Below are 25117 nucleotides of genomic sequence, written 5' to 3'. Positions count from 1 at the left end.
GGTTTCTCTCCTTTGCTTTTTCTCAATTTCTTTTTCCAGTAGCCATTCCTCAAAAGTTTCCTTATCCTTTTGCTTCAATGCTCTCTATATGGGCCATTTTCATAAATACTGTGCATAGTGTGTTTCCCTTGGATGATCTTTACAGTTCAGAGATTGAATGGATGTGCCTTTCAGGGCAACTGAAGAAAGATTTGCAGTAAGAACTATAAATGCCAAACCAGAAGTAAATATTATTGCTCATTAGTAATTCTTAAAAGGAGCTAATATGCAGAGAGTGGTCAGCCTTTCTCTTCTCTGTTTTTCCAACAAGTTGTCTTTAAGGTAGTCTCTTGAAAGATAGCATTTAAATGAAGTGCTGATTGTGTTGCATCCTCAGCTGCTTTAGACTTGAAGAGTTTGTACTCTGAAAGGCACCACTCTCTGGACAGAGTTAACTCTTTTGGTTTAGGTGGCCAAGAGATATCTCAATAAAGCTCTTAAGCAGCAGATAGATTTGGAAAGTTATATGAAACATACTTAAGTTTGCATTTATTCTTTTTGTTATGCTTTCCATATAGTTTGTATTTCGTTTCTTGTTTTGTGATCAGGAAAAGATTTTGAATCAGATTCTGTTAGATGTACCAAAAAAAAAAAAAAGGTACTTTGACTGTTACCTAGATTTTAAATTCCATTAAATCTGAAATCTCATCTGACTTTTTACTCTTATTTTTCAAGTGATAGCACATACAAATAAAGCTACCTTGCAGGCAGATCCTTGGGGTGCCTAAAGCCCAAGGTGAGTTTGGGAATTTGAGAAGCTAAACTGTGTTTTTTTCTGAAAGAGAATTCTTTTCGGAATTGGGGTCAAAAGCAGAGTGACTGTCTCCCGTTAGAATTTGACAGTACTGGCAATGCAGTTTTGGGGAGCATCTGGTGGCTGTGCAATGCATTAATGAGTGAAAATATTTAGTAAGTTACAAGGGCAGTCTGAACAACTGAAATCGGTTAAAGTTCTTCCAACATGAATAAGTTTTAAAAATCACCGGCTAAGAGAATTGAAAAAAAAGAGTGAATATCAACAAATATTGATCAGAGATGCAGAGGACTGGCTAGTGTGAGAGGAACTTCCATTCATTTCCCTGATTTGTACTACAAATGGATACAAGAGGACTGTTAAATGTGAGGTTTTTGAGACTGATTATTGATGTTTTGATCACTTTTTCACTTCTGGCCCATGTATGTTAGAATAGTGCATTTCTACACAGATTGTAAATCTGACATGATTTCTATGTAGCATTTTCAGTAAAATACTTGTAAAAGAGATGGTCTTATGCTTACTACACCCTTGTAATACTTATGAAAAGGAAAATTGCATGAACAGAAGGAAAATTTACCATGGAAATACCCTATCTTTTCTTTTAATTGTAGCTATATACACATCAAAGTTTCCTTGCCTCACTTTCCAGCAAAGATGTGACACATAGTAGATTATTAATATGCACACACAGCTTTCTCTGTTCATCTTCTGTCAGATCTTTCAAATGCCATACAGAGCACTGATTTCTCCACAATAGCTTTCCAATTGTGCATTATGTTCTTAAAATTTCAGTGTGTTGACATTTTTTTTGGTTACTGAGCCTTGTTCTCTCAACTGAAAAACATACCTGTTATTTTTGATGGGAAAGAGTCTAGTCTCACTTTGGTGGCTGTAGTTGAACATAAGGGTATTGGGTTTGGAGTTCTTTTCAGGAGCACATAAATGTATGTTTCTGGATCATCTTGTATGGTGCTACTGTGCTGCTGGTCTGGGCAAGTAGTATAGTAAAGGTTTCTGTGCAGCTTCAGAGAGATGGAAAAAAGGTCTGAAGTGCCTGGGAACATTCCACAGAAAAAAGAGGCTTAATGTTGGGTAAGGTTACATCTGTTTAGGATATAGTTTTGGTGGATATGAGGGCCAGTGGGAAGCAGATAGGACTTGAAAATGCAGGTGTAAAGAATTGCAAATATGCAATAGAGTCGTGAGGACAGATACCTGCATGTTGCCTGTTTCCTTGGAAGCATAGCACAGAATGTTTTTGATCACTATTTGCAAAGAACTTCAGCAGACTCAGTATAACCTTTTTTTTTTTTTTAAGGTTCTAAATTGTGCATGAAATAGGAAAGGATTGAATGCTAAAGTATGATGCACAGCCAGCCTAGGATGTAAATATATTCCTCCTTAATCACTCAGTAATCAATGCACTCTGGTGTCTTTCAGCTAATGAGACATTCTAGAAATATTTGGTATTTCAGCAATGCTGATCATCCAGACAACTCTAATGGCACAGGAAATCTGTATTCCAGAAGCAGTAGCAGATCAACAAGAACATGCAGTAGTTGTCCAAAGGAGTGTTGTTTGAATAGTACTGCTGAACTGGATGAAACCCAGTTATATACAATGCAAGGTCATGCATAAAATTAATAAATTATAGATGGGGATCTCCTCACTTGAAATTTGATAAGGAGGAGGAAGAAGCAGGCCAGCTATCTATTTGACTCACAAGATAATATTTATCTCCAGTGTAATGTATCTGTAAAGCTTAGTGAGATCATAAAATGCATCAGGACAATTGTTAGTGTAGCTTGGGATGTTTAGTAGCATTTTACAGGATTCTGCTGAGATTTCAACTGTAATTTAATAACTCATGTTTACAAAAGATGAAATGAAGCTGACTCTAGGTGTTGTGAAAAAGAACTGTTAGGATATTCAGGAGAAAATATAAAAAAGTAGAAGAGCTTGGTTTGCTTGGCTAAAAATTACTTCTGGTAAAAAACAACAGGGATTTAAAAAAAATAGTGCCAGAGCTAGTCTAGAGTCCAGTTAACTATCAAATGGCTGTGAAATACCTTTATATAATGACAAGAAACCTGGCTACATAGGAAACTGGTGCTGTGGAAGAGCAGTCCAGTGGGGAAACATGGATAAAAGAATGTCTTTGGTATTGGTCTTCATGCCTCTACATAGAATCCATTTATGATGGATCTTGATGTATGATAATGGGGGAGAGGAATAAAATTGCAATTGCAGATGAATAGACTTGATTCATGAGGTGTTTTTCAGGCCTGGAACCTTCATGGTTCAACAACAGAAAATTTACATTTCCTGCATCCAGACAATAGTGAAGCAATAAAAAGATTTCTGTACAAAGGGCACATTTACTTTACAGCTATTAAGAAATTTTCTTGTCTCAGCTCCTTCATGGAGGGATATGTTGATCCATACATAATGTATGGTAAGGAACTCCACCGTATGTGTCTTTTTTCCTTTCTTCTGGTTTGGAATAACAACTGTTATATGTCTGAGCCAAGTTAATTGTTTCATCCCTGGCCTCTTGTTTGGCACAAGTGAGTAGATTCCTTACACAGTTCTTTGTGGCTCCAGGTTCATTTTGGATGCCAAAGCAGTGGGTGTGTTACTTTCCAAAATGTATTTGGTTACAAAGCAAATTGAATTTGAAAAGAACACTGCAAAGGTATAGGCTTATCTTGGTTTCTGGTCCCAGCTTACTGCTTTTCCAGATACTTTCTTTCTGGTAATACATGTTTATTAACATTGCTGAAAGCTTTTTATCAAGAGAAGCCTTTGTCATAGATGTCCTTAGTATTTGAGCTTACATACTTCCTGTGTGTGGTAACTTGCTTGAGATTTGTAGAAAATAATGCCTCATTGAAGTGATCTGTAAAGAGTTCATTGTGGACAATCCAGGAGTCTTATAAAACACATAAAACACAAAAAACCCAAATTTTAAACTTCAAATTCCAAAACAAATTTAAAACATACAGACTTTAAAGTCTTTATTAGTTGTTAGTTAGATTGCAGTCCCTGAAAACCATTTTCACATCACTTTCAAAAGTAAAATGTGAGGTTTGCAGTGCAAATTGGCTGATAATGTTAAAGGACTTGTGCAGTAGTAGAAGCATTTCACTGCAGAAGAGGCTGCAGATGTTTGTTGCAAGCATGGCACCTCTTTGTATTGCTAAGTCTGACAGTATCAGTGCTTTTTTGTGTGTATCCTGGTTTGGGGTTAATCAATTTGGGATCAAATTTCTGCAAAGCTTTTGGACATGAAAATTCTTGGGTGTGGACCTTAAGTCATTAGCAGAACCAGAAATATTAATCTAAATGTTTTAAGTATTTATCACATCAGTTGCAGTGACAACGATGTTCAAGATCAGTAGTTTTTCAGACAAACTCATTTCCACTGTCTTCAGAGCTTCCCTTATTGCAGCTGCATTCATAGGTTTGTTATTAGTGAAAAGACAGAAAAAAATATGTCTATGAGAAGAATTGTGATTGTAAGGGGTCATGTTTAAGATGCTTGGATTCCAACCTAGTTGTAACTTAGATGTAGCTGCAGAAGTCTGAGATGCAGCCTGGGTCACCCACTAAATCATGATCTAATGCTGAATCCATTGCTTCTCCTGTTTTGACCATGGAATTCCCTACATGCCTCTAAATGCTACAATGCATGAGGCTGCAGGGAACAGTCAGGAGACAGACACCAAAGACAGAGACTGTATAGAGACAGTATATAAATGATGCCTTTCTGTCTCTCCAAACAGAAAGGCTGCTTGTCTACTCGGGCTGTATTAAAAGTTTATTCTGACACGCAAACAGCATCATCAGCAGGAAATTGTTTAAAGCACCTGCCCCCAACTGAGAAAAATCTGAACTCTGCAAGTACCACAGAATGTAAACCTGTACTTCCCTGATTTGGAATCCCTTAGCCATGAGGCTCTGGGAAGTTCTGAGTTGGCCTTTTCTTCTTTTGTCTTTTGGAGATTGGCATCTTCACCTCAAAAAAGGGTTCTAGAGGGAAAATACATGGGAAGGCAAGCTGCGTTTTTCTGTTGATGTAATGGGGGTTCCTCTATGATTTAGGTGAAATCCTAAAGTTCCTGTTTTAAAGGCTGGCTCTGAATTTTCCACTTAGAAGCTCTTGGATTAAAGGATTTAATCCCGTTTCTAGTGCTCCATCTCCAGCAGAAGTGACCCATGTTATTTCTTAGTTTGGTGTTCATAGCACTCTCCTAAACAGGAGCAAGCTGTGGTGAATGTGCAGAAGCAGAGACTTGTCCTCTGGAGGCAGCCAATGAATCATGCTGCTGAAGCCAAGTGTTTGCTTTAGATGCTGCAAAGTGTAAGGTGTATGACACCAGATGTTTTCAATTTGGTCTTGAATCTCTCTTTAGTCACATGATTCTGTATAATTTGCCTGGGTCTTGTTTCCTACAGTTCACAAACTGTAGGAAACAAGACAAATGTCACAAATCGCAAATGTCATCTTTTGAATTGTCAGCTTCAGGAATTGTTTTCTGCACTCACAATTTGAAACAAAACTGTGTAATAAAGTGTTACTTCAGAATCTATTTCATGGTTAAGAAACCTGTATCTGAACATTTGTTTGTCGAACTGCGGTGTTGCCACAAATTTTGTTGGTGGACTCAAGTGAACTCTTCACATGGAGACATAAAAATAATTGTATGCAGTGAGTGTGAAGAGAGGTAGGCCTGCAGGACCAAACTCATTCCATTGCTTAGTATTGTTACAAATAATCTTTTATCTGATCAGAACAGCAGACTCACCTAATACAAGAACCACATCTAAGAGAGTAAAATTTCAGTGAGACAGAGCTGTTGGGTGAGAGGGTTTTTAGAAGTCAGCAGTTGACATTCTTTTTACTTTATACTAAGAAAAAGATCTAGCCCTGCTTTGGCACCCTAGAACTCTAGTGGTGGAGCCAATGTCTTTCTAGATTTACCTATTTTCCCCTCTTCTGCTAAATCATGTAGAATCCTGGATTATGGGATTTATGAAAAGCTGAAATACCTCACATCCTAGAAGATATAAAACTAGCTTAGTTTTATATCGTGTAGTCAGGAATGATCACTCCCAAACAGGTCCCTTTGAAGAAAGATGCATTTTGTATTTATTTTACATACTAGGAGGATTTCAGCTGTTAATAATAACTTCTGTTCTGCTGTGGTTTTATTTTAAATGGGCAATATGAAACTGTGTTGTATTCATTTATATAATTAGATTGAAACCTAGACAACTCAAAGGTTTTCAAATGAAAGTACTTGTTATTAGTAGATTCCAGAGACTCAGAGTAGTATGTCTTTAGAGGTGTCTGCCTTGTATAGAAATAAAAATTTGAGTTGGGCACTGAATTTCTTCTCGGCAGCCTTTTCTAATATGACTTTTTGCTGTGTTTCTGATACTGTATATGATATATTAATCCCAGTTTGCTCAAACAGATTTTTTTATGTATATCCATGGACTGTTCTCTCTTGTCCATAATTTTAAAACACCTTATCTTAGAATCTGGTAAAATTGTTCCAGTATTTATATGAGTTCTATCAATTTTCTTAATCAATACAAAAGATTTGTATAAGTAATACTCAGTAAGTCATATTCAGGCCTTTTTATGTATATTATATATGTATGTATATATATATATATACACACATAGGCATGTGTGTGTGTATGTGTGTGCATAATAATTTGGGAAGGGGTAATGTTAAGAAATTTGCACAAAGGAGGCTTCTTTGAATGCCAGCTAAGACAGCAGAATGTGCCAGATAATTCTGCATTCTAGTTTCAAGCCAATGTGGCCAGGTAAGTAAAAAAAATAATTCATTAGTGCAGTAAGTTGAATATCAGGATGATGAAAAGGCTTTTACAAGTAATTATACTATGTAATACTATTCTTAGCACAATCAGGCAGGCAGGGGGAGGAAGTTGAAGTTAATGCTTGTTTCTTCCAAGATCTCTTTTCTCTGGATTAACACAGTCTTTTGTAGAAGACACTGTCTACACACCAATAACTGCCAACTGCTGAGACTCACTTGTGCTTTTCACTCTTAACCACAAGCAGCTGTCAGTAGCAGTGCTTAACTTTTTAACTTCCTGGTCAGCAGTCCTATATGGGGGGGAAAGGCCAAACCCACCTGATTAGAAAAACACCAATTCTAGTGGTAACAACTGTTAGATTATTAAATTGTAAATTATTCTGAATGTTGTGAATCAAGTGCAACATGATTAAGCAGCATGCACAAATAATACATTTTAGTTTGAAAAAATTACGTATCTGTACTGCTCAAGATCAGTGCTAGGAAATTATGCTCTTCTTGGAGAAAAAGCTAAGCAAATATGCAGTGCAGTTAGATAAGAATGAGTGCAGATCATTTTTCCTGCTAAGAATAATAACATTTTTATCAAAGCCTCTCTGTGTGGTATGTCACATTTGACTCCCTTTGAAATGCAGCAATTTATCGTTCACCCAATATTTAAATTGGAACTCTGTGAGGGAGTGAACAATTTTTTGATGTAACTCTTACACAGTTACTAAGTCATTGCCCTAAGATGGCACACTAAACAGAGTAATTTAACAGTCTGCGCTGCACAGTACAAAGTGTATGTTGTATTTCGACATGGACATATTTGGATCATTGTTACTTTTTTGAGTGAAGTAGAATTTGTCACTGTGGCACACAGTTGCTTCAGAAAGTAGGTATAAAAAGTCTTATTATTGTAGTATCTCAAACAACTACAGTCATTCTTCTGCAAATTCCCAAGAGTAACGTTGTGTTATGAAGTTTGTGCCATTCAAAAGCATGGACTTGCAGTCCTTTTCTAATTACAAAATTGCACCATGGTCATTGTTTCAAAATAGAAGTGAAATAGAAGTACATGTAACATTTGAACATAGAAACCATTGTCACCTTTTTCCTTTGAAAGTGTATCAGGCCACTATAAAAGAAAACTGATAGCTGCATTAGTGATAAAGTGCTATAGGAACCTGTCATCTCAGCACTTTGCCTGAGAAGGGATTTTCTTGTGAAAATGTATTTGTGGTTTCATGGGGAAGATCAGGATCTCATTAGGATGTAATCTTTAGAAATACTCTACTTAGGCTTCATAGCTTTCTGCTCTTTTATCCATTATTCCAATGTCTCTGTAAAAGAAACTGATGCTTCCCTCCCTCCACTTTTGCAAGGAACTATGATAATGTTTTACCTTCCTTTTTTCCTTTTGTTTGCCAGCCTGCTGTCTACTGATAGGTTTCCTTTTTTTCCTAGTCAGTTAATACATCAATTGATGTTGCAGCTTTGTCAGCTGCTGTTCCCCAGCCTTGATGGCAAAAGTAGACAGATGGATGGGGGAAGGGAAGGGATTGTTTTGTCAGGATGAATTTAGAGCATAAGGGATACATTAAATTGACAGCACTGCCAGCTGAAGTCTTCTGATCACCTGTGTCCTTGCAAGGAACCCAGTTCCTTCTTATGCTTCTTCTCCAGCTTAGGCCAAACAGTAAGTTCTGTGCTTGCCTTCCTTTTCTCTTATTACTTGCTTTTATTATGTTGCACCTAGTACGTGTGGAAATGTTGAGGTTAACTTAAAGTATTAATTTGGAAGCATTTTCTAGGCACGCCTTACAAGATAAACACAGACCAGTTGGTGGTGGTTGCTGTTACTGTATTTTTTAATTAGTTGTAGCTGTTGGGAGCCCAAAATAAAACTTTGAAGTCTTAGCCCTTATGTAAAAGACAGAGTGGTGCAACTGTTTGTGGCATCTGGGACTATTGATTTACTGCAGCCCATCAGTGTTAGAGGGGTGTGCTGCTACGTCAGCTGGTGCTCTATTGTTTCAGCTGCTGTGGCCTTTGTGTTTGATCCTGTCAGCGCTTGCGTCAGCGATGCATATCATCGCCCGTGTGATGTCAAAGTGTGGGTGTTCGGTTATAGAGCCATAGTTAACCTAATGTGCTGCAGTAAATCCTGAATGCTATTTCCTCCTGGGGATAGCAGTGATTCATCACCGTTCACATTAGACTAATGCTAAGTATAGCAGTGTTCATGAGCCGCAGTATCCAAATAGATTAGTATCAAAGTCATTGCGGCTCTCCAAACGCTGGGCCGGAAAGTGTTTGTTTGCAACCAGATCTGTTTGTGCACCCCCTTTCTGAGGTGTAAACTGATTAGCAGGTCAGCTCAAGGAAAATCCTCTGGAAGGACTGGGCCTGAGTTAATTCTTTATCTCTTAATTATGCTAATTAACGTAAAAGCTTTCAGCTGAATGACTCGGATGACAGTAGGCTCTGACAGCCGGTAGATTACAGTACAGAGCGGAGCGGGGAGCCCCGCGGGAGGGCAGGGGACGTCGCTCTCGGCGGGGCGCTGCCCCTTGAAGCGGCGGCGGGGCGGGGCGCGGGGCGCGGAGAGGCCGCGGGGCGGAGCGGAGCGGAGCGGGCCCGGCCCGGCCGCGCACCTGAGGGAGCCGCCCCGCCCCGCCCCGCCGCCGCGGCGTGCCGGGAGCAGCCGCCCGCCCGCCCGGCCCGGCCCGGCCCGGCCCGGCCCGAAATGAGCGGTAAGGACTCCCGCCTGCCCGGTTCGGCCGCCGCGGTGAAACACGACACCTGCGGGCCGGCGGCCTCCGCGGCTGTGCGGCAGTGGCGGATGGGGGAGAGCTGCAATGGCCGGGGAAAAAAAAAAATTATCTGTGGGCAGGAGTCGGAGCGCTGCCAGGCCCCTGTGTCGGTGGTGCGCTCTCGGAGGGGGGTGGCGGTGGCCCCGGCGCCGTGAGGGGAGCAGGACGCCCAGCTCTGGGAGGCCGTAGGAGCCCGGCGGCCGAAGCGCAGGGCCAGGCGCCGAGTGCCCCGGAAGAGCTTTCCTTGCTCCGGCGCTGGGAATCCGCTGTGTGCACCCTTGCCGGGGCTTTCATGAGCCACTTGTAATGGAGCGATGCTTCGTGGTTGAAATAAAAAGAAATGGTGTATCTGCTAGGCGAGCGGTGGCGGTATCCTCAGGTTTTGAGGTGTTACTATGTTTAGATCAGCTTGTCACGACCCTAGCGATGATGCAGCGCTGGTAATCTTGCTGCATGTTTATGGTGGCTGTAATGAGCACAATGAGGTTTTTATGGTCTGCTCAAATAGACCCGTTGGAGAGGTTCACCAGGTATTGCTAGGAGAAGGAGGTATTCCTCCCGTTGGTGGGATTTTAGGTCAATAATAGATTGAGAGTGTGGTGAAACATCTGTTCCTTGGGTTCAGTTCCATTAAATCTACCCTTAGTGAGTTTGATGACACGTGTTTCCGTAATAAAGTAACACAAGTGTGTGTTTGTTTCCACTCCCACAATGTTTCTTTTCCACTTACTATGTAAGAGAACTTGTATACCTGAAAATGTATCGAAGATATGAGGCCTCCCCTTACCAACAATCAAGTCATCAACATTCTTTATACAGTGATTTGGATGAAATAAATTCTATTTATGTGCAGTATGGAAAATTAGATGTTTCCAAAATTAGATGTTTCCTTAACATGAATTCCTGATGCTGTTGTTTGCTGATACTTTATAATAACTCTCACCTCATGGTAAAACACATCGATTTTGTCATGCAGCAGTCCAGCCAATACTTAAAAACATGAAAATTCCTCTTACAGTGTATTACACCACAAGAGAGCTGAGATCTTCACATTAGCAAAGAAAAAAATACATGTTTTTATAGCATATTAGCATTTTACCTTCAGATAAAATTTTGCAAGGTGTAAAATGTTTTCCATCAAGAAGTCAGTAATCTTGCTGTAAAACCCAATGTTCATTAAAAATATCTGTGAGATCTGCTGACTTTTTGTCCCATGCTTATTGTTTTCTTGGATGTCTATCTAGAAATTTCATTTCACAGCCTCTTGGAAATCTAATCAGAAGTAAATCAGAATTCTTGAATATTCCAATATGTTTTCGTTAATTCTGGTACTTTAAAGTGCAAAAGATGGGATGCAAATTTTGAAACTACTGATTTGACTCTATTCTAATACAGCAATACTTTTTCAAGTTTATACATTGAGTTTATGCCTTTATTTTTGTGACTGATAGATTATGGTATACTGAAAATGGCTTTGTGGATCAACCTTTGTACTAGACGGGAGATAACTGCTCTGTGTTTGTTAGAGATTAAAGTGTTAAATAAGTAAGCCTTAAAAAGGTTGTTAACCAATTTTATCCAGATGCTTAAAGCAAAACAAAAAAGCCAAACACAAATAATCACCAGTTCTCAGAGAAACCACTTGGTTATGTGAGTTTCGTCATCCCCCCTGAGGACATTGTGTTCTGTAAGAAGTTCAAGTAAACGTGGTCTTACTTTTCCATTTACTTGAAACTTACATAGTTTAAAATGGTGAGTTTAATGGAAGTGCCAGTGTTTTGTACTCATTACAGAAAAACTGCAGGTAAGCCATGCAAGATACTAATTGTATAAAATCCACCTTCTTATTTAAGAATTTAAACCATTATTTATTTCAATGGCAACTTAAAATAAATGTGCTTCCGTTATTTTTGACCTTTTTGAATTTATTGTAGTAAGGTAATGCGCTTTTTGAAGTTTCTCTTGGTGATTTTTGCTTCACTTCATACACAGGAGAAACTTCTGCTGAAAAAGTTTTGAGTTTCAGATGAGCAAAACCACTGGAAGAATGTTCAGTTCTCAGTTTATAGCTTGCTGTAGTCTTTATATTCTTCGCTGTTGCACAGTTCAGTGAATAATTCATTAAAGACCTTGTTCTTATAAAGTTTTTTCACCACCTCCCCCTGTTGTGGGCTATCATTTGGTTCATAATAAAGCTGGGATTCTTTTTAGGTAACATGTTTGCAAGCTTCTGTGTCTTATTCTAAAGAAGTTCCTATAATATGTGCAGTCAGTTGGATTTCGTGCTGCTTTTCTAAGGAGTGCTTTTCATTTCTTTTCCCTGCTCTTGGCTTTCAGACAGAGGTACCTTTGTTTTTCTGTTAAGTCCATACGTATCAGAATGAGGTATGCTAATCTTATTTACTGTACTTTGCATTTGCTCAGTACTTTCCGTTTGCAGATCCTAACAGAGTTTTTGAAAACATGAAAGTGGAGCTAGGAATGGCCTTTTGAAGGTGTCAGAAACTGCACTAAGCTGGATTGGGACTTTTGGTAGCTTCAGTATACTGAATTGGAAATTTGCAGAGTGCAGCCTACAGTGTCTGAATCCCAGCCTTCTGTCTTGTGACAAAACTTGTTCAAATTATATTGTGTTTCAGTATTTCTTTCATCGTTAAACTCCAGTGTTTGTTCCCTTGCTTATTTAAAACACAGTAATGTAAGGGTGTCCCTCTTGAGCCTGTAGAGGCTGGTATCAAATACTAAAGGGCATAGGGATAGGGCAGGCACACAGAAGAAACTTCCTTGTTCATGAAACAAAAGTAGTATTTCTATTTTTTTACAGCTCTTAATGGATTACTTCTCCCAAACCGAACCTCATCTTTCGTTTCTACACTGTTCTTAAAGAAAGGAGTTGCATAATTTAGCTGTTCATTTAATGAGAAATTCCCTTATCTGTTTTAAAATTTACCCGGTCAATTAGTTAACTATCTCTGGTTCTTGCAAATGAGAAACTATAAGTTATCTATCTTTCCATTTTTAGGTTTTTTTAAATAGGTCTTTTACTGTTTCTCTGCTGCCAGCCCTTTTAACTATCTGCTGGTGGAAGAATCCTGGTCTCTTGAATCTTTTCTGATAAACAAGTGGAAAGCCACTGTAAATATATTTTTTTGTCCTTTTCTAGTCCTGTGTGTTCTTTTTGAAAGGTGGAGTCAAACACATTGCTCAAGGATTTGAAGTACAGCATGGATTTATAACACAGCATAATGATGTTTTCTGCTTGTTCCCTGTTCCCTTAGTAATGATTTTTTAATGTTCTTTCTTTCTGCGAATGCCACTAAACAACACTTGACTGGTATTTCTCTAGAAATCCATGTAGTAGCTGCATTTATGTTTGTTTACATCTGATTTACAGCTTACTGCTGTAAAGAAACACTTCTGGTTTTATCCAGGTGCATCACTTTGCACTTACAAACATTATTCCTTCTGGATTTTTGTCATCTGATCTGTGAGTACTGTGAGATCCTTTACAGCACTCTGAGAACATAGCAACAATTTATCACCTGGCTGTTCATTTTCTTTTCTGGAAACTTTGTTTAATACACTGAACAGGTTTTTTCATGCCTGTGGGACTCTTTTTTTGGTCACACAAAGAACTTCAAAAGCTGGTCATTTACTGCTGTTAATTTCCTGTTCTCCAATCAGCTATTAATGGAAAGACCTTCTCCCTTTTTTACCAAAGACAGCAGTACTTCTTTAAGAGTCTTTGAGATACATTGTCAAAAGCTTTTTGAAAATCCAAGTATGTGACAGCATCCCTGTGCTCTTTGAAGGTACCTGCTTTTCTAAGCAATACTTTATCTTCAAATGCAACATTAACACATTCCCATTGTCATATTTATCTAAGTGTGTGTGAACTCCTTTCTGTATGGTTTGTGTGGTACAAGGATGACCATGGTGTCCTGACTTGTCCTGTTAGCTAGAGCAGACTTACTAGTTGATAATACGCTGGCTTTTCCCTGAGACCTTGTGTCTCATTTGCCAACCTCCCACTTCTGTGGTACTGGAACTACTCTAGTTGATAAGACCATAGGGAAAAGCAGCCATTTTGTAAGTAATTTTCTTTGTAACTCTTAACTGAATACTATCTGGTTTCAGCAGCTTGTTTCAAATATTTTTGTTTGTTTCTGGTTTATAGTCTCTTCTATTGTCTTTTCATCTTGGGGCATTTCTTTTGATTTGTCATCTGTTGAGTTTTGACATGAGCTCTCCCGTGAGCTTATTGACAAAGATGGGAGACATATTTGCTGGGGAATTTTTTTTTTTTTTGCTCATTTGTGGTTTTCTTCAACTGTTTTTTAGATTTCAAAGAGTGCCCTTTGCTATAATTTTATCTGTACAGTTCATTGCCTTTGTTTATCCATGTTATCTTGTATATTTTTCACATAGACACTGCAGTTCAGTATGTTCTTTCAGCTTTCTCAGTTTATTTAATGGTGCTGTACTGAATATTTCTGTAACCCACTTAGGTCCTGCTCAGGTTCCAATGATGTCCCCAAATGGTTCAGTGCCTACTATTTATGTGCCTCCTGGATATGCCCCACAGGTATGTCACTTCACTTGCTGCTTCTTTTATTTCTTTTCATGCAAATTTTGTAACTAGAACCATAATTGCTAATTCAGTAATACAATTTGTTAGGTTTCAGTCATTGTGATAAAACAAGGAGATAAGAGATGTCTCTCAGTATTTCTGAGATGGGAGACTTGTCATGCTGTGTCTGTGCCTGTTCAGTTATATATTAACTATGTACATGACAGTGGCAAGCACAGTACCTTGCTGAGTTCAGAATCCTGATGTACTAGATGCCTTCTGAATATAAAACGCAATCATGACCCAAATATCTGCTTGTACAGGACGTGTACTGATTCCTATGTTAGTGGATATTTTCTCTTGGCAGCAATATATATAGAATATATTTATATAACATAATATAATTTATACATGTACATAGTTCATGTCTGGGAATTTCCCTGCAGGTAACAAGAAAAACAGGTCAATTGAAAAAGTACAGCAAACAACATGGAAAAAATGTCAGCTGTCCATTGGGACTAAGTTATCACATGATAAGTGTTTCCACCACTTATCTTAAAATGGGGCTCTCATTTTTTCACTGCTGTGTGACTCCTAATTTAGACGCCTGTAAATTAAATGTGAGCTAGATAACCTGGACATCCTTTAAAGTACATTAAAAGGATGATTTCTTTTGGCTATTTTTGACATGTGAATTATAATGAGATGTGTGGCCTTTTAGATGGCGCCTCTTTCTTTCTCTCACCTGTAGAACAAGTCTAAGGCTTAGTAGGTCAGGTCTGGAAGTCAGAGCCATTGAATGCCACTCCCCATGACGTAAATCTCTCCCAAGACATTCTGTTGTCATGACCAGTCCACCTCTGACTTAGTGTGCATGCAATGGTGTACACTGAGAAGGGAATACATCACATAAAATGCAACAAAAAAGCCCACAGTGTTAGCAGATGTTGGACAAACTGTCTGAACAACATTTAATAAATGGTTCTCTAGCAAAAGAAAGGCTGTTAGGGCAGGCAGACTACTACTCTGATCTTATCTTTCATATCTTGGAAGCTGGCTGATAAGTTGATTCTATGCATCCTTTGTAGTTGAGTTCCCAAGCAGGCAGAAGAAAAATTACTTATAAATAATCTCTAAAAGTCCATATATCTTCAGATTGTAGTAAAAAGTCCTGATTCCTATTAGAATTCTTTTTTAAAGAACTGAAAGAAGTTTAGAGCTAAATGAAAATTGGAATTTTACCATATTTTGTATTTGTTTTCAGTTGGTGAAGTACATATTTTAAAAGTTGTGTAACATGTGCCAGTCTGAAAAATATTTTTTTAATTAGTTTATCCTTCCTTTGAGGACAATTTGAATCTAAGATGCTGAAGGGCTGGGCCTTGCTGAGGCCTGTTCATCAGCCTTTCAGTGGAGTTTGTTAGTCTAGGCAGGTGTTGTTTTAGCACAGCGGTCTGACCTTTGAACTGAAGGCGCCTCACGTCTGTCCAGCTCAGAGTGCACTGAATGCTCCTCTGCTCTTTTCATCTGAGCAGAAGTACCAGGACATCTGAGCAGAAGTACCAGCAGTAGTCCAGGACAACCTGTAGTTTATAAGCCTTCTGAAGTGTTTATTACTAACACAACATACCAGACTCTGAGGTTTATGATGGGAGTTCCTCTTACAAGCCAGAAGATTTGATAGTAGTCTTGCAAAACAGGAAAATCTAACATTATCAAGCTAAGAGTTTTCCCAGACTTACTGCAGTCCTAGCAAACTTCTACAGTTTCTTCAGGTATAGTATATTTTTAAAGGTCAACAGCTGCAGCTATATTTTGAGCTGAATAGGAAACCAGCTAAATGTCCTAAGCTGTCAGCCTGGAAGAACTTCAACATAACCATCTTTTGTCTCTCCATTTTCATTTAGTTCTGTTAGACCTCTGCTTGCTTCAGTTCCTGTTTGGCAGTGATATGCAGTGTACTGTCCTCTGTTAGAAGCTGGGGATAACCACTGAATAAAAGATTTACTTCTCTTATATCACATAACTAAATAGCAATTTATCAGCTGATTTCCTTTTCCTTTCCTCTTCTTTTGAAACTGTAGTTGTAAAACTGAAAGAAAGCACATCTTTATTCATCCTTCCTTAAGCCACCTATATTCACTGTCTGCAGTGAGTTTTCCAGTGATGTTTGGTTGGTTCACTCAACCAAACAGGCCTCTACTAGAACCACATTTTGCTAGCACAATTGGGGTAATGGAGAGCTCGTTTACTTTTTAAACTTAAAGACTTAGCATGATGCTCTGACTGCTTTTCGGAGTGTTTTTAATCTGTGTAGCTGTCTGCTAGAGGCCTACCAGTGAGCAGATGTTAGATCTGGAAACACAGTTACAGACTTGTTAAACATAAGGTCCCCGCTGCTATGAATTGGGTGACTGTTTCTAAGTTACTCAGGCTATTAGCAGACCCGAGAAAACAAGTTATAAACTAAGCAGCTCGTTCGTTTTTTAATGGAAGCTGCTTCCTACATAATCTGAGTCTACTCATAAAATCATGATAAGTTGCAGTATTTTGGGGGTTTTGTAACCAAAAGGGACTTAATTAAAACTACATTTCAGTCTTTAGAGAATTTCATTGGACAGCAGTTCTAGTTGTGTTTACTGCTAATATATTCTGCATTTAGGATACCACACAGCTATGGTTACACAGATTTGAATAGTATTGTCTTTAATTACTCTTTCCCAATAAGGAACAATTTCTGTGTACTGAAAATAACCCATTTCTTAAAGTCATATGGTATGCATTTTTTCAAAAACTGTTTTCATTTAAGTAACAATTATCTTCAACTGTCTATTAAGTAAAGTGGGGTCAGCTCCTTTGTGTACACACTTCTGTGTCTTCTGAATGTTGTTGCATGTGCATATCCTATGGTACCAGAAGCATTCTGCTCTATCTACAGCACTGTTTCTCTCAGCACAGTGGTGAAGTTTTGTAACAATTTCCTGTACCAATCTCACTTACCTTGCATTGGTTCAGCTTGCAGGATAATTTGGGGCTGTACAAATTAGATTGCTGGCAGAGAAAACAAAATCAGAAGCTCTGTTCCAGATGTACCAGATGCACACTAACCCCTAATGGGGACATGGTAAAACCAATGATCCTCCGAGCAGCTTTCTGTCATGGACTTGATGGAAACATTCACTCTAGGGCACAGGGCTAAATCTAGCCAAGCATGATTCCATTAACCTTAAACAGTGGAGCTGAAAGCAGCTTGGCACTAAGTGTTTTTGATCTATTGATCTCTTCCTGTTGCATCAGGGTGTTTATTGGTGTATGTGTACATGTCCCCATCTCATTTCAAATGTCAGTGAAAACTTATGTCTTGGGGCTGCTTTGTCTCTTGTTATTGAATGTAGTCATGATACTCCATTCTTCTCCCTCTTCTCTGGATAAATGTTTAATCTAAAACCTTACATTGCAGTTTCTGCTGTGACTTTATTCTACAGCAGTTTACTAGGAAATGAAGAGCAGTTTATTCATTGACATCCCATACACTAAAGTATGGGAACAGTTTATTCATTGACATCCCATACACTAAAGTTACTGACACCACAACACGCACAAATCAAAATATGCCAAGATCATCTCTAGGTGTCACCAACAGTCATGTATTTATGTGAATCTACAAAACTTTAGAGAGGGTCACGATGTGAGGTGCTTTAGATCCTTGTTCCTGGTCTAGTTGATGACCCACCCTCATTTACTGAAGAGCATTTTCTGCTTCATTACTGTGTATGGTTTGTACCTTTGTGCCTGCTCTCCACCAGAGCCCCATGTGCTGCACAGCCCAGATGTGCTACAAGTACCGTGCTCAGCACACATCAGCTCTGTGCCTCTCACAGATTCCTACTGTGGGATTGTATATGCTACTGCCATTGCTTGGAACTTCTGGCAGCATTGCTGAGGGCCACATTTGGGTACCTCACACAAAGGCTGCTGTCACATTTCCCATTTGCTAATTTTTCACAAGCCCTTGCACTACAGTCTGCCAGAGGCTGCCACAAGGGCCCTCGTTTCTGAGTAGCATGTGGCTCCCTTCAGGGTTCCAGACCTCTTAACAGGTAGAGGGACAGGGGGAGGAGAAGGAAAAAGAAATTTTAGAACTACTTGACTTGAGAAGGAGTTTGAGAGGGTTGGCTGCCATCCTGGTAGTTTGGTTGCAAACAGCTTGATGCAGATGATGGCTGCTGCAAGGCCAGTGTGGCAGGTGTCTCCTGGGTTAGTGCTGGTGGGCTGAGTTGGGGGCAGAGCAAAAAACAGACACTTGGTACCTTTTCTCTCCCTATTGATGCAGAGCGAGGTCTGTCAGTTCACACTTTACATTTCTAGGGAGCAGTCTAGTTGTTATGCTGTAGAGCAAATCCTACAGCAATGTAGCATACAAGTGGTGTCAATGAAAGTGGAAACAGGACCCTTAGGAGAAGCTTGGCTTGTGCCATAAATATTCCAGGTTACTTGTTAGATACTCTTACAGTTAGATTTTTATAAGTTTTCTTCTCCACCACATTGAGAAATTAATGGTATTGCTGCAGTCAATATCCTTAACATAGATAGCTCTTTAATGTCCCATTTTTCCCCTTGCTATTTCCTGTTTTCTTTTCATCAGATTTAAGGGGTTTACTATTTCTGATTTTGTTTAAGGATCTATAGAAATGTATTTTTCCAGCTGTCATTTCTCTTTCGGTGCATGCTGTCTCTCTCTGTACAGGTTATTGAGGATAACGGTGTTCGAAGGGTTGTGGTGGTTCCCCAGGCTCCAGAGTTTCATCCTGGTGGTCACACAGTGATACACAGGCCTCCACACCCCCCACTGCCTGGCTTCCTTCCCCTGCCAGCCATGATACCCCCTCCACCCCGGCACATCTACTCACCTGTGACTGGAGCCGGTGACATGGCAACGCAGTACATTCCACAGTATCACACTTCACAAGTCTACGGGGATGTGGGTAAGTAGCTCAGCAAATATCGCAAGTTTTGTCCAAGGGAATGATGTTCTGCTCATTGCCAGCAGCTGTTATGTTGCTGTGTGGGCTTTGTCAAGCAAGACTTATAGGTTGAATGGGAATCATACACAAAAAAATTTATGTGGATACCAGCCTTGATTTGGCTGTAGCTTATTATTCCAGAAGTTGTTTGAATTTATTTGGCTGTCTGTTCAGTGATCCACTAAAGATAGAGGTTACTTCTTACAGGTATAAGTTACAGATTTTCCCAGGAAAGCAATGCAGATGTTTGTAGTGATTCAGTATTTAAATCCACGCCTGAGCACTGTTCTGAGATCTCATGTCTTGCAAACATCCTGTTTCAAGCATGGAGTGGGAATTCTTTGTATTAAGGAAAAAAGTGGTCCATTTTTCATAAAACTATATGCATTTAATTGAATGTCATTTGAAGTCCAGTTGGAGTAATGAGGTGCCACTAACCTAAACTTAATAAAGTGGTTGAAGCCATCTTTGGTAGTGCTGTTGACATCTGCTTTTACTATGGTTTGGTGGCAAAGTGTATTTGTGTTCTAACTCGGGGGCTGGGTTGTTAGATAAATATTTACATTTCTGGTAGACTTGCTTTCCTTTAGATAAGGCAGGTGCCTTGAAAGACTTTCCGAGTGCAATTCTAGGTTGCTGTTTTCAGAGAAAGCTACAAGCTATGGAGAGGGAAGCTAAACACAACTTCTCAACATTCTGTGATACTGCTAAAATAATGTAAAAATAGCCTTCATCTATTTGCTGAGCTTAAATAGTCAGGATTAACAAAGTGGTCAGATAAGAACATACCAATGTCTTGATCTTCCTGGAATTGTTACTGTTTCTGGATTCTTATGTTGTGCTTGATTTCTTCTTGCACTACTTTGATAACAGCACATTACTAGATGCTCTTTGGGTGCTGATTTGTAGTTTTATTAATTTCCTGATTTCTTGTAGATGGCAGTTGTTTGCTTTTAGTTTGCTAAATTAAGAAATTGGAGTATGATAATTAAATGCATAAAAGATAAATTATGCTTCTTAATGGAATAATATTTTTTTCAATTTCTGCTGCCAGGTTTAAATATGAATTCAGTGATAATTTGTTAAACTGCTAATGTAAAAAAAAATTATAAAGTGGGATTCTTCATTTGCTTTATTTTCAATATATATGAAAAATGCCTTTGGGTTTAGGAAAGTAAAGGATTAATACTGTAATTTGCTATTTATTTTCTACAGATTTCATATTTAATTCTGGATCTCTGACTTCGGTTGTAGCTTTCAAAAGTCAAAACTCACCATTAGGCTCCTATTTCAGGAATCTAATTTTAAGGAAAATAAACAAACCAACAAACAAAAGACAAAAAAACCCAAACAAACAAAAAACCCCACAAACAAAACAGATGCTCATAGAGCACAGTAGCTTCCTGACAGGAGCATTGAACACTGTAAAGGTAGTGTAAATCACTTTTCTAAATAAACACAGCTTGTCTAGAAGTCCTCTGTCAAACTTTCTGTGAACAAAGCTGACTTTAAAAAAGGGAAACTGATAAGTTCTCTTTTTTTATTATTTTTATCCTTGCAAGGAGGTTCTTATTTGATCTTATTTTCTGTACTTCCTGTCTCCTAAGGAATAACAAATAATGTATTCTTCAGACTGACTGATCCAACTTAGCTGAAAATGAGCAAATTCTATGGTGATTTTGAAGGATTTGTTTTTTTTAGCTTTCAGCGTTTATCATAGCCAGGATTACACTGAGGATAGACTTGGTATATGAAGTCTTGAGTCAGTAAAGTGTTTCTAAGCATAAAGGTGAAATGAATACAAATGTTAGAACTGGACAGAAGAGTTCACCAGTTTGCAGTTTAATGCTGTCAGTAGTCTGGTACTGACTTTTTTCCAAAGCCAATTCTGACTTGCAGATGAGACTTGATGCTACTGCAGCAGTGTTTGGGGTTACTGTGTACAGGTATAGTGCACTTACAAGGCCTGGCCATACTGTCATCAGTGTTTTAGTGTCTTTCCATTGCCCCGTAGATCACAGATCCTGTGTTTCTGTGCTTTTATGGGTGTTTGCCCTGTTGATCCCTGCTGAAGCATCATTTAAGTATTAGAGCTTTAGCTGCATTCCAAAACTTAATGGATTTTTTTAATTCGACATTAGATCAAACCTCCTCCAGTGTAATAACGTAGCACATTTTTTCTGTATAGACTTTATCCTGTACCTCACAGCTCAAGGAGGATTATAGAAACATTTCAAGAATAATTTTTAAGTGGAGAAAATACGGGGGAGGGAAAGATTACACTCTCTTCCCTAACATATTGTTAATATTAGTGTTTTCATTTAGTATCCATTTAGTGTTTATCACTTTACCTTCTGGATACTTTCCTTTTTAAATAGGAGTACAATTGTACACACAGATGCACATTTAACTCACATAGCATTTTTAGGCAGATTTTTAAATTACATTCTGTTCTTAATGATTTGTTTTTCTTTCCTTCATTTAGATACTCTGCCTGCTCATGGAAGATCCAACTTTAGAGATGAAAGGTCTAGTAAAACATATGAAAGGTTACAAAAAAAGTTAAAAGATCGACACGGAACTCAGAAGGAAAAGTTAAACAGTCCTCCATCATCTCCTCAGAAATGTCCTTCCCCTACAAGTGAACCTAATGGACTTACAAAAGGACAAGATGCAGCTGGTATAAGCACAGGTTCTACCAAATGCAAGTCTTTGGGTAAAGGAAAAAGCAGTTCTCAGACAGACACAGAAGTAGAAGGTAAGTGTTTTCAAAAATACTACATATACACACATATTAATATATGATGCAAGTCCAGTGTCTAGCTGAACATAACATTTGTGAATAGAACACCACACTTTGACAGTCTTGAAGTTGAGTAGCAATCTGTAAATGCCCTGACTTACACAGAGTAGAGTTAAGGGTGATCAACATGCTCATCACATGGGAGTGTGGGCCTGAGAGAACAAAAACTACTGGTATGAAAGTCTCCATATAAATTTGAGAAAATGAGTCACTCTTCATGACACTGTTTAAAGAAAAATCTCTGCTTTGTTCGGAGTGTTTGCATTTTAAGGAATCACTGAATATTGATAGCCTGCTTGATATTGTAGAAAACATGGAAAGAATTGAGTGTCTGGATCATAAAACATACATCCAACTTGATAAAGAATATTTTGTTAAAGAGATACTGCTGTTACATAAAATTGATCTATTCCTACTCTCTCACTTTTGAAAGGCCCTTGTAGAAAAAGGCTGGTCCTCACATTAGTGCCAATAAGTTTGTGTTTTCTACGACACTACCATAGGGAGGGTGCTTATTATTAATATCTTCATTTCACTGGAAGGCTTGTGATCTCATAGCTGGGCTGAATTCACTCAGTCATACAGTCACTGTCACATCTGGTGATGTGTCACTATGTGACTTTGAGGTCTCTGCCATGGTCCTTCAGACTGTGACAATAACGTCAAAGACTTGTAACTAGCCAGGAGCAGTGTTTTCAGAATAAGGAACTGTAATTGGTGATACTAAGGGAAATAAACCATGATTTTTCTCAATTCTCTGAAGTTCACTTTGAGATAATTTTGTGCCAATGTGTGCTAGATTGCTGTAAACCAAAAGAATTGTGAAGAAAGTACATCTAATCAAAACCAGGAAATCTCAACCTATGAGAGCTGTTTAAAAATATGTGTAGATAATATCCTGTGAAAGCTTAGTACCAAAGGTCACCTTTGAGATACAACCTAAAATCAGAAGTTGGGAACTATTGCTCCAAACTTGAATATTTGTCACTATAGTTCATAGTTCATATAGACTGGCAGTTTATTTTTTGTTTGGCTTCAGTTTACTTTCTGTTTGTTGGTATTTATCTGTGAGCTAACTTTAACAAGGCACAAGTGATGAAATGCACTATTGTTTACACGTTACAAAAAAAGGTTATGTTTCCTTAGAAGTGTTTTATATGAAAAATGGGAAAGTCGACTTTTCAAAATTATTTCAGGAGACACTGGGGGAAATTGCTTACTGACACTTAGACTTGTCAAACAGAAGGCAGTGGCTTAGAGTTATCATACAAGTCAGAAAAGCATCTGATTTGTTTCAGCAGCATAAACCATCTTAGAAACAAAGTTGTAAATAGATTTGATCTATGTTTTTTAAATAGTCTTGTCAGTCTTTGTTTTTCTTTTATGTTTAGTTTAAGGCAGGTTAAATGAATTAAAAATGCCTGGCCACACCTTCAAAACTGAGTAGCCTGTTCATTTACACTACTGAGATCATAAAATTTAAATATTATGTGAGAAAAGCAGATAAAATGCTTTCTGTAAGCTATAAATCCTTTATAAAGCTCAGCTGTACCTTCAGCTGACACAAAACACCTTAGATTGTTTCCCTTGCAATGGAGCAAGGCCAGCAGTGTGACCAGGAGGCTTCCAGCTGATGTCCAATAACATATTTAAACTAGTGCACCTTGACTGCATCTATACCCAAAGAGAAATCTGTGGAAAATATCCAAGATCTTAAGTTCTCCAGAGCAGCAGTAGGTTTAAAGTTGTACATTACTAAATGATAACTAGGCTTTCTGTATTCCATAAAGTGTAGAAGGGCTTTAGAAATAGTTTTATATTAACAACTTCTTCAGAAGCTTTTTTGGTTTTATGTTGTCCTAGATAAATGCAAGTTAGCAAGATGTTCTACTTTATAAATGCTTTCTTCTGTGTGCAGTTGTTCAATTTGAAGAGCTATTTCACAGTAAAGTTACTGCACAATATTCATGGGTACTTTGCTTTGATTTTGTTTTTTAAGAAAAGGATGAAGAAACAAAAGCACTGGAAGCACTTCTTTCTAATATAGCCAAGCCAGTGGTAAGTAACAAAAGCTTTCCATAAAATCAGAATATATCTGTTGCTATTTTACATAGTCACACCTCCTTTTCTCTCTCTGAAGTTTAAAGGGTCTTTAAATTCCCATACTAAAGCAAACTCACTTAACTTCCAGTCACTGTACTGTAAACCAAAGCAATTTTTAGTGTATTAGCATTTATGAAACTAAAACTGTCTTGATACTTACTCTGTGGAATTCTCCCTGGCTATTCTGTGAATCTCAATATTAACAGAATTATTTAAAAAACAGAGAGAGAGACTGTAACATTGCCAGTAGCATAATGATGCTGCTTAATGGAATATGATGCTTAACATAATATACTGCAGAATGTGTTCTCAATTTCCTGCAACTTTGTTTAGTCTTAATTGCTCAGGAACCAATTTTACACACCACATATCTCTAGGCATGAGAGATACCTGACAAGGTAATGGAAATGTCACCAAAAATGAGGTTTTCTTTTTGCAAAGGAGAGAAAAAATATTACTTGGTTTTTCTTTTAAGAGTTTTTTGGCAGCTTCAGGGAAGAGAGACATAAAATTCACCACAGAAGGTGACTGTCAGCAGTCTGGACTTCTGACCCACCTGCTTGAAAATTTACCAATATATTTTCAGTTTGTAAAACTAACGCATATTTTTGTGTAGATACTCTTTAAAGCATTGTTGCTAAATTTAGTAGTTTCTTGCATTTTAGAGTAGGCCAGTCTTTTTTTCTTTGTCTGAACCTTCCCTGGCCCCAACCTTTCTGTGAAGATTTGCACATCTTTTCCAAAAATCTTCACCACAATCCTGAGTCCACCACGTTGCCTGAGTAAAAACAGTCTATTCCCCATTGTAGCATAGTCCATACAACTGAAACTCCAGGAAGAGTGTGCCATGGGTTTGTCCAGTCAGTCAGCAACCTCCTGCAGTCATCAGCTACGTGCCTTCTTCACTTTCCAGGCAACCTCGCCCCTGTTTAGTGTCCTAGTCTTGATTCTTCTTTCATATGTTTCTTTACAGCCTGATGAGGAGAGGCCAAGAGAGCTGGGGCTGTTTAGCCTGGAGAAGTGAAGGCTCAAAGGGGGTCTTATCTATGTATATAGATATCTGCAGGCAGGTGCACAGAGGATGGAGGCAGGCTCTTTTCAGTGTGCCCAGCATCAGAACCAGAGGCAATGGGCCTAAACTGAAACACAGGAGATTCCCTCTGAACAT

General features: G+C 38.5%; 1 protein-coding gene across 4 annotated transcripts in view; it reads left to right on the top strand.

Moving 5' to 3' along the window:
• FNDC3A (fibronectin type III domain containing 3A) overlaps positions 1–25117 on the top strand; it is a 112033-nt gene that overhangs the window by 48623 nt on the left and 38293 nt on the right. For 3 of the 4 annotated variants that reach the window (XM_063392092.1, XM_063392093.1, XM_063392094.1), the window contains exons 4-7: positions 13958–14034; positions 18767–19004; positions 21529–21801; positions 23846–23904. In XM_063392092.1, coding sequence (XP_063248162.1) covers positions 13958–14034; positions 18767–19004; positions 21529–21801; positions 23846–23904 — 647 coding nt within the window. Of the gene's footprint in view, positions 1–9136; positions 9390–13957; positions 14035–18766; positions 19005–21528; positions 21802–23845; positions 23905–25117 lie in introns of those variants that run through there. The other variant, XM_063392095.1, reaches the window with a different exon arrangement.

The sequence above is a fragment of the Prinia subflava genome, chromosome 3, assembly GCF_021018805.1.
Source record: "Prinia subflava isolate CZ2003 ecotype Zambia chromosome 3, Cam_Psub_1.2, whole genome shotgun sequence".
NCBI lineage: Eukaryota > Metazoa > Chordata > Aves > Passeriformes > Cisticolidae > Prinia > Prinia subflava.
This window is presented reverse-complemented; position numbering and strand designations above follow the sequence as displayed.